The sequence below is a fragment of the Ursus arctos genome, unplaced genomic scaffold (genome assembly GCF_023065955.2).
Source record: "Ursus arctos isolate Adak ecotype North America unplaced genomic scaffold, UrsArc2.0 scaffold_15, whole genome shotgun sequence".
Taxonomy (NCBI): Eukaryota; Metazoa; Chordata; class Mammalia; order Carnivora; family Ursidae; genus Ursus; species Ursus arctos.
Genome location: NW_026622819.1, coordinates 6,009,716 through 6,019,625, shown reverse-complemented (window position 1 = coordinate 6,019,625; position 9,910 = coordinate 6,009,716). Strand labels below are relative to the sequence as shown.

The window sequence follows — 9,910 nt, the reverse complement described above, 5'->3', positions numbered from 1 at the left end:
ACTTAGACAATTCCCTTTGTTTGTAAAGATAAACATTATGATGAGTCCCCAAAGGCAGTCAGCCCGGTGCAGCCCCGGGGCCTGTGCTCACCACCCACTTCCCCAGCAGCAAGCGTGTCCCAGCAAAGCCCAGACCTCAGGTCACTTTATCTGTTGAAATCTCCCCATGCATCTGAGAAAGCGGGGATCCCCGTTGGATGCATGCCCCCCAAACCAGACCCACCCCGCAAGGATTTAGTGAGCTCCTTAGTGTGCGGGCTGAGTGTTCTCACCTCCCTAGCCACCGTACGGTTCTCTGGACTTGCTGTTCTCACCAGAGCCCGTGTTTGGTTGAGTCCCCGGGTGTGGGTGGAGACCCTGAGGTTGCAGGGGTCTAGCGGGAGGGACAGGAATGCAGTGTGAACCCAGACAGGGTGGGGTGCAGGTGAATAGGGGCAGGCGGTGGAGCTCTGTCTGCGGGCAGAGCGCAGCAGCTGGCTGTGTGAGTTAAAGCCTGGGGCCCCAGGGAGGCAGACCGAGAAGGCCACCAAAGCCATCACTGAGGTGCCACCAGGCAGGTGTGGACCGGGTCTTCCCAGGGGCAGGCAGAGACCCGTGTCATGAGGGGGCTGCCTTGGACCTCCGAACCTGGGTGGCCCCTGTGACAGTGGTGGTCCTCAAAGGGCGGCTGTGTCCCAGGGGGCCTGGGACACCTGGCCAGGAACCGTATACCCATGTATTGTTTCTTACACACCGGTGTCACGAACGCCTCCAGGAAATCCTTGAGTCCTGAACAGAAACTATCCCCCTTTCTGGTCGCCTTCCCAAGAGGGTGGGGAAAGGGTCCGCTCAGTCTGGGTCCCCAGTGGCTGTTGTGAGTGGCGAACCCTGAATCAGTAACTCGCAAGGGAACACATAACCTGAGTCGTGTCTCTTTCTCAGCAATGTGTCTGTCTGGGTCTCCCCGGGGCATGGAGCAGAATCCCAAGGACAGCTTGCACGTTGTATCTTGAAAGAGGAAGGTGGTCCCGTATCCTGAGATGGTGAACAGAGGCTCAATCAAAGGCCGCTGAGAATTAGAGCGAGGACAGGGTTAAGACAAAGCACACACACCTGTTCAATTCCTACCAAGACAGCGAGGAGCTGTGAGGGCGAGGCCCAGATGAAGGCTCAGCGTGAGACAGATCTGCTGATTCAGAGAACAGCAGCCAGGAGGCTGACCAGAACGTTCTCCAGTGCCCCAGCGATGTGAGGCAAGAATGGGCCTCAGGATCTGTGCTGAGGAAGGCGGGCGCTGGCGCTGTGGGGAGAGCACCTTGACCTTCCAGCTCACCCAGAATCACGTGGGGGATGAGCGTGAGCCCAGCACGCCGCTCCTGTCCCCAGCCATGAGTCCTGATGTGGGCCTGTCTCCCCGTGCTCTGTAGGATGCTGTCCCCTCCTTGTGGGAGCTGGGCGCGGGCAGGAGAGGGGCCTGGGAGGGGCTGGGGTTGGATGGCCCCATCCTAGGTGAGGTGGGTGGGGGTCCTGAGGCCCTGTCCTCCCGCAGGACTCCTATCAGAGGCAAGTGGTTATGGATGGTGAGTCGTGCCCGCTGGACTTTCTGGACACGCGGCCGGCAGGCCTCAGCGCCGTGGGAGACCAGGACGTGCGCACTGCAGAAGGCTTCCTGTGTGTGCTTGCCAGCAACAGCACCACGTCCTTCGAGGACATCCGCCAGTACAGGTGAGCTGCCGGCTGGCTCTCGGGGGCCTCCCTGCCCCTCTGTTTCTCCTCCTGTCTCTCTGTCAGGGTCCTGTGCAGCTGAGCCTACAGCCCAGCAAATAGCTCCCACCTTCTTCCTTGCAGGGAGCAGATCAAGGCAGTGAAGGACTCCAGCGAAGGCTGCGGTCCCAGCTCCGGGACTGGCTGGGACGCTCCAGGAACCAGCGACCCAGCGGCCTCTAGCGCTGTAAGTGTCCCCAGACGGCAGAGCAGCTGGGGAGGCCGGGACCAGGATCTGGGCTGACACAGCTCCAGGGAGAGGCGGGGGTCCCTGGAGAGAGCTGCCCTGATCTGAGCCAGAGTGGCAACCCTGGGGCCCTGGCCCCTGTGCCCCACAGAGCCCCATGGCCCTTGTACATCCTGCCCTCCTCATGGGCTGTTGGGGACAAGGTTGGTAGGCCAGATAGGAGTGGGACATGGGATGTTCAAGCTGGGAGCCAGACCAGGGGCCCAGCTTGTGGGGGAGCTTCTGAGGAGCCAGCTGCCCCACGGGGGTAGCCCTGGGGCTGCAGGATGAGCAGGGCCTCCATCCCTGTGTGGGGGATGTGGGGTGGGGAGAGGGTGGGGAAGGGCTGGATCCCGCGCCCCTCCCCCCAACCTGCTAGGCCACCAGGCCAATTCCCGCTCTGAGGCATCCCCTTCTTCCTAGGGCGTGAGGACGCCTTCCAGACCCTGGTGTGGGAGATCCTGTAGCACGAGGTGGGAAAACCGAGCTCACCCGAGTAGGGTGGCCCTGGCCGCATGGGCCGCAAGTGCCTGCTCTCCTGCCGTCACTTCCAGGCCCCCTCTGACATCCCCGCAGGCCCTCTGTGCCCCAGAGCACAGGTAGGGGGCCTGGAGGTGCAAGATGCCAGGAGGAGGAGGGGAAAGAGGAAGGAGGAGGGGAAGGAAGGAAGGAAGCTCTGCCTGAGCCCTGCCAGCCCACCCTACCTGGACAGAATGACCACAGGCCTCCCAGGATGCTTTGCACAGATGCAGTGAACTGAGGCCACCAGCACCCCAGGGGTCAGTCTCCTCCCAGCCCTGTCCTGGCCCTTTGGCCACAGGCTGAGTCCCAGTCAATTCTTGGCTGGTCTCGACCCTGGCGTCGGGCAGAGATTGGAAGGCACCTAGGACCCTCAGCTTTGTGTGCCTGGAGCCCCTCTGCGGGGACAGCTGCAGAGACTGGTCAGGCGGCCTAGGCCAAGCCTCCCTCTTCCCTCTGTGTGTCTATCTTGGGCTTCCTGCAAAGAGCTCTGGGCTCTGCAGGAACAGGCTCACTTTGCATTTGAACACAACAACCCTTTATTGAACTCTCAACAGCAAAGAGGGGCTCAGAACCAAGGGTGTGGCCTTCCCCTGGGGAGGGAGACCTGCTTCTCCTTTAGGGGAATGCTTACATCCCCATGGGCATGGGAGTTAGTGTCCCCCACCCTGGAGCTTGTGCTGACTCTGCGGGGGTGGCATGTTTCCTGAGTGTGGCCCCCCACCCCAGGGGCAGGCGCTGAGTACTGCAGACCTGAGGGGGAGCCACAGCATTGGGGTTCCCGGGCAGGTCCCAGCACATCTGCATGGCCTCGGCCTCTGCCCTCTTGCTGGCAGGTGACTGCTGGAGACCTGGCCTCTGGAGGCACCTGCCTCCTACCGTGGGGTGGTGGGGGCGGGGGGACCTACCTACCTGGCCCTGCTACGCCTTAGCTGGGGTGGCCTGTGGTTCCCAGTGCTTCCCTAGGTTGGAGACATGGATCTGTGGGGCCTGCCCAAGTGGCCTCATAGAGCTCTGAGAGGGCTCGCCAGCCTTGGGCCAGAACCCAGGACTGGCCAGGGCCACGGGGGGCTTGTTCCCATCACTCTTCATTCTCGTCCTGGGGGGCTTGTATCCTCTGTGCTCCCCAAGGGCCTGGGGCCAGGCCAGTTGAGGTCCCCCTCGGTCGGGGACTTGTGCCTCCTGAGGGGGATGCTGTACTCCAGGAAGGCCAGTGTGAAGAGGCAGGACATGGTGCTGGCGGCCAGAGCCTCAGGGTCCCCACGCTCAGCATCACACTCTGCTTCGGAGGCCAGGGAGCATGAGGCTTCCCCGTGGTCACAGAGCTCAGACGGTCCCGGGCAGGGGCGAGGCCTTGGGGCTACTGGATCAGCTCTGCCCTGCCTTTGTCTTGGCTGCGCCGGTCACTCCGCAGAGAGGGGCTGGGCTGCAGGGGCACAGGGCAGGAAGGGTGTCATGAGCCCTACAGCTTGCTCTTTAGCGAGCTGGGGGGACCCCGTCCTGGGAGTTCCAGGGGCGTTCTGGGGCCTGGTCTGTGGTTGGTCACTGGGCTGTCCTGGGTAGGCACTGAGGGGAAAGGGACCCACTGTTGTGGCTTCAAGCCGATGTCTGGTGGCCACCTGCCTGCACCCTCCCGGTGCGCTGGGAGATTGGGGAGAGAATTCCGTCACTCTGGGGGCAGCTGGGCCAGCGAGGTGTCCTGGGCTGGGGGCTGCCAGGCCAGAACCTGAGCCCCTGGGACTTCCAGCTGCAGGTATGCAGCCGTGGGCTCCCTGGACGTTCACTTCTGCAACGGCTCCTGGGCCTGGAGGTTGGCCAGGCCCGGAAAGGGCCCGGCTGCTCACGCTGGGTGGCAGGGCCTGGGATGTCAGCCCTTCCACTCTGGGGAGTGTCTGAATGCTAGGAGGCAGGAGGAGGGACCTGGGGGTCAGGGACACTTGCTCCAGGCCCAGGGGCGTTGTGGAGAACTCTTCAGGGCCCGCTGCAAGGAGGCAGACTGCGTTAGTGTCTCTACCAGGCTCTTTGTCCCCACATGGCTGGACCCCAGGGTGTGCTCATGGTTCCCTGTGTCCACCTGGCCTGCCCGTGACAAAACCCTCCAGGCTGCTGATGGCCAGCCCCTGCAATGAGTGACCCCACTGCCTGGCCCTGGCCTGGGTTCCCCATGGTTGGAGAAGAAAAGGAGAGGGTCAGAGCTGAGGAGGAAGGCACTGGGGGCTCTGTCCACCGTGTGCTGCCCCAGGAGGGTGAATCGAGAGGGGACGGGGCCCTGAGCCCAGCTCTGGGGGGAGGCAGGTCGCACTTCATCCTTCACAGCTGGGCCACGGAGGCCGAAGCTGTCTGAGCACCAGCTCATCCTCTAGGGCCGGGGCTGGTACAGGGTGTCCTGCAGAAACTCCCGATGACCTTCCAGGGGAAGCTTCAGGAGGTGTTCTGGCCAATGGGTGTGAGGCAGGCCCAGAGGGGCCCACCCTGCTGCCCCAGGGTGCCTCCCAGGGACCCCTTCTGGGGTGCCCCTGTGCCCAGGAGTGTCGTGGACAGAGCTGTGGCGGGGGTGGGGGGGACCCATGCCTGCTGCTCCTATGCAGGCTGCCTCCAACCCGCCTGCCAGCCTCCGTCTCTCCATAGAGGAGTGCACGCTCCTCGATCCTCAAAGCAGTGGGCCAACGCCCCTGCCCCCCATCCTCGGACACACCCGGGCTCCCATGGGCTCACTTACTGCTGCGCACCTTGAGGACGGTGTTGCCATGGCTGTGAGTACACACTCCCCTTCCAGGATGTAGGCGTCTCAGAGCTTCAGAGTGAGCGAGAAGGGGGACAGCAGGGGTGTGAGGAGCGGCCTCAGTGGGGCCCACGGGGGTCTCAGCCCGGGCTAGGGTCTCCCACCTGCCCAGAGCCCCTGTTGCCCCCCTGGCTGCATCATAGGAGGCCCCGCAGCCCCTCCTGCAGGTGCACTCCTCCCGGGGAAGATGGGGCTCCTGAGGACTCCGGGTGGTACGGGCCTGGCTACACGACCCACAAACCTGGGGGGCCAGAGCCTCTGCCCCACACTCGGTGGCCACACGCCCTGTGAGGACTCCAGGCTGGCTGCAGAAGGGGCCGAGGGCCTGTCCATTCCCTAGGCTGACCTGGGGGAGCTGAGACAGAGACAGCCCTTCCCCAGGAACCTCGTCAAGGGGGCCTCTCGAGTTCTGCAGGGTGGGTCTGGTCTGGGAGCCTCAGCCTTAGGGCCTCCGGGTCAGACCTGGCTGGTCTGGAGTGTGGGGCTGATCTCGGCCCTCCCCGGGGGCCAGGGGCAGGGAGCAGGTCTGGAACCAGGTCTGCTTGGGTGGCCTTGCCCGGTCGATGAAACACTGAAGGAACCACTTGGTGGTGTAAATGCCAGTGCACATCTGTTCCTCGTCCTGGTGGAAGGGCAGAAGGATGCTCAGGACCCAGCCAGCGGCCCCCACCCTCCTTGGGCCAGGGCCCCGTGCAGCCAGGTGGACACAATTCCATGGCCCCATTCAGCCCTGAGGGTGCCCCTGGACCCAGCAGGAGAAGGAACAGGACAGCAAACTCTGGGCAGCTTTGGCAGGGCTCTGCTTGCCCCCATCCCTGCCCGGGGCAATGGGGACAAGGCCTCTGGGCATCTTTTACTTGCCAGGTACTTCTTCAACCTTGGGAATGCTTTGTCTAGTATGAGCTCGTGATGGCCCTGGAATCTCAGTAGTTTGGGGAACCCTGGAATGAAGAAGCCTGAGAAGGTCCCAGGCCCCCCAGCAATCAGGGCCTTCTCCCCCACAAGGTAGGGGTGAGTCCTGAGAGGTGTCACCTCTCCCGTGCCCTGACTCCCATGTGTGCCCACAGCCCTCCCGAGCACGGGCTGGATCTGCTCTTCCCAGACAGCAGGACTGCAATCCAGGCCGGGTAGGGGGGCAGGGGCCGAGAACCCTCCTCGTCACAGACACCCAGCTGGGTGGGTGCCCTGGGCTGAGGACCAGGCCCATCTGACCAAGCAACTCTTTCCTGCAGTGGTTCCAGCAGGGGGTCCCCAGCACGGAGGGGCAGGGAGTGCAGTCCACGGGGAGGGAGGTGGGGGTGTGCAGGGACATCTCCTGGGCTTGGGAGCCAGGCTGGGGGCCCATGGGAGAGGGAGATGCTGGCACCTGGGCTTCGTCTAGCTGTGGACTGATGGGGGTAACTGGGGGGCAAGCCGGCAGCCAGACAGGAAGCTGAAGGACCCACAGGAGTGGTTTGCAAAGGGTGGGGTCTGTGGTCATGGCTGCAGGACCCCGAAAGCCACCTGGGGAGGTGATGCCCTTTGCTAGTGGGGAGGAGGGCTGGGTGGGGGTCCTCACCTGCCCCACTGCTGGAGCAGCCCTGAGCTCCGAGTTCCATCCAGGCGCCCAGCTGGTCCCCTGCCGTGCATGGCATGTAGAATGTGTCCTCCGTGGACAGGAACATCAGCAGGACCCCCACGATCTGGCTGATGCCCTGGCAGTAGCCCACCTCCTGCAAGAGCCAGACCCGAATGGAACAAGGCCACCTTGACATAGTGGAGGTCAGGGTCATGGGAACCTCCCTCCCCGCAGAGGTTCTGATTCCTAGGAAGGTCTCCTTAGGATCCAGACCTGAGTTTTAAGACAACAGCGGTGCACACTAGAGCCCCTGGCAGCCCCTGCAGTGAGGTCTGCACCCCAGCCCTGGCCTCAGTCCTAGAGTAGAGAGCCCCTCCCTTGTGTCTCTGGGACAATGGGAGCTGGAGTCCTAACTATGTGTCCTGGTGGGTCACGACTACTCTTGACAAAGGACACCCACGGGGCAGCAGGCCTCTCACGGGGGAGACTCAGGGTGTTGTACATGGAATAGGCCCAGAGCACGTGGAACAGGGCTGGCTGCCTAGGAAAAGGGAGAGCTGGGTGGGTGGCTCTTGTCTGGCCGACCCGCACAGTGAGACCCCCAAGTGCAGAATCCAGCCACACGGGACCAGCGGTCTCAAGGGCACCTGAGTGGGTGCGGTTTCTTTGGGGTCAGGTCTACACACAGTGACGGGCATCTCTCTCAGACATACAGTGTGATGGAGTTTATTTTCATTCTGGTGTTTTCTGTTTGCCTCCACGAAAGCTCCCACTGTGGGACCGGCAGCTCCTGGGTCTTCACTGAGCAGCCAGCTAGGCCCCTCCAGCCCTGGAGCAGCCGCCCCACCCTGAATGTCCCCTTTGTTGCCAGTCACTCCCCCCTGCACCGCTCCCCGCAGCCCCTGAGGCCTCCCCTTCCCCTTGGTCTGGCCTGTTCCAGATGTCCTGTGAACACAACCATGCACGATCTGGCTTCCTTCCCTGAGCCAAGCGCAGCCGAGCTGCAGCCCTGGCATCCAGCACATCCGTAGCGTGGTCCTTTGTGTCCCTGAATTGTCCTCTGTGTTACGGATTGCCAGGGTCTGTTCATCGAAGGGCTTGTTGGGTGCTTCCAGGGTTGAGCCATCATGAACAAGAAGGGAAGTTTCATGCAGGATAAAGGATTTCAAACCAGTTGGGTCAAAATCTATGAGCACGTTGGGGTGATGGTGAAGCCGTGTTAAGCTTTGTAAGGAGCTGCTGGACTGCCTTCCAGCCTGGCTGCGTGACCCTGCACCCCAGCTCCCGCTGCCCCCTTGGGCGCCAGCACTGGGTGCCCCCAGCCTTCCTGACAGGGGTGTGTGGCGGGCGGGGTGTCTCCAGGTGGTGCAAAGGTTCACCGTCTTTTCACGTGTTGCTCTGACCCCCCCACACACACTGGATGAATGCACATCGGTGTGTGTGCGTGTGTGTGTGTGTGCGTGTGCGTGTGTGCACGTGTGTGCGCGTGTGTGTGCATCTTCCTCGCTCAAGTGTCCATTCACGTCTTGTGTCCACCGTGTGCTGAGACGTGTGTTTGATCACAGAGCCGCGCATCCTCAGTCTGCAAGGGCCCCGCGTTTGGTGCACAAATGGGAACACGTGTCCGCCCGCCTAGCTTTCCTTCTTGCTCTCTGAATGGGGCCTTGTGCAGAGAGCAAGTTCTGATTGAGATAAACTCCAATTTGTCCACGATTTCTCTTGTCTGTCTTCTCCCCGCTGACCAGCCTCTTCCTTCACGAACACGGTCTGACCCCCCTCTGGCGTTCTGGTTTCCTAATGCCCGGGATGCGTCACGGCCCCCCTGTAACGCGGGGAAGGGTTGAGCATGGAGTTGCACACGGATTGCAGCTGGGCCCAAGTTCACACAAGGAACAGGCTGCTTTCGAGGACGGCAGCAGGTCGGCCTGAAAGGCAAACTGTTTACCATGAGGCCATTAAAGAAAGCTCACGATCCTGTGTCCATGTGTGCCCGGGGCTGGGCCTGGCTTCACGTCGGGGCCCTTCTCCGTGAGGCTCGCAGCGCAGTGGTCATAGGGGGATGCAGGTTTGGGGTGGTGCCTGGGGGCCTCAGGGCTGCTGGAGGCTGCCCCCCGGGACCAGGCATCGCAGGAGAGCCGTGACCCGGCCGCACTCGGAAGGCCAAGCCGCTCACAGGGGCCACCCAGGTTCTGTGGTACAAGGCACCCCCTCGGTGGAAGAACATAGCATCTTGTTGTGAGGCCTCTTGTCCAAGCCTGCCTGGCGGCTCCTCCGTGCCAGTCTTCACTGCCCTCCAGGTCGGCCCCTCTGGGAACCCAGGCCTTGAAGCACACAGCCCACTGTTGAGCTCTCCACACAGCTCCCCCTCCTGCCCCTATTCACCTGCACCATAATCTGTCCAGGCTCAAACTGCATTCCTGTCCCTCCGGCTAGGCTCCCGCATCAGCAGGGCCTACGCCAGCACAGGGGGACTCAACAGGAAACCATTGGGAGCTGTGGCGGCCCTGGCCTGGGGTGTCACTGACCCTCAGGCCTTCGCCCTAGACCAGACCGCCCTCCTATAGAAAGAGCACCACCTTCCCAGAGCCCCTCCTCCTCGGGAGTCCTGCTGACTGACTGGACCCACCATCTGAATGCAGGAGGCAGACATGTGGCCCTCCCAGAAGCAAGTGTGGAGGCCCCTCCTCGGAGTGCCCAGGGGCCTGGCCCAAGGCCTGGCTCCATTGCTGCCCTCGTCCTGGGTTTGCCTCCTGGGTCTCTTGGCTCCAGCCCAGCCCAGACTCTGGCCCTCAGAGGGCTCCAGGGGACCAGGCCCTGACCTGGGGAGATGGGTCCTGCCTCCAGAGAGGCGTTCTTGCAAACACAATCCACCCCCGAGATGGATGAAGGAGGGCCCAGGGGACTCGCTGCAGAAAGCCATGATGGTCCGTGAGCCTGCACAGCGAGAGCTCAGCATCTTCCCGTGGGTCCCGGGGAGCCCCTGCTGGGTGTGCCTGAAACAGAAGGGGCCTGTGGTGGGGGTCCTGTCAGAGCCGGGGCCATGGGGGAAAGGAGGGAGCAGAACGGCTCCTTTCTCCCCTGC

At 62.8% G+C, this 9,910-nt stretch overlaps 1 protein-coding gene across 1 annotated transcript; it reads left to right on the top strand.

Moving 5' to 3' along the window:
* The first annotated feature begins 1,238 nt into the window (after positions 1–1,238).
* Positions 1,239–2,436, top strand: LOC125283374 (GTPase HRas-like). The gene is made up of 5 exons (XM_048224348.1): positions 1,239–1,379; positions 1,529–1,704; positions 1,828–1,930; positions 2,082–2,133; positions 2,393–2,436. Exons 1-5 carry the CDS (start codon positions 1,239–1,241, stop codon positions 2,434–2,436), a joined length of 516 nt encoding a protein of 171 aa, XP_048080305.1.
* Positions 2,437–9,910: the final 7,474 nt, after the last annotated feature.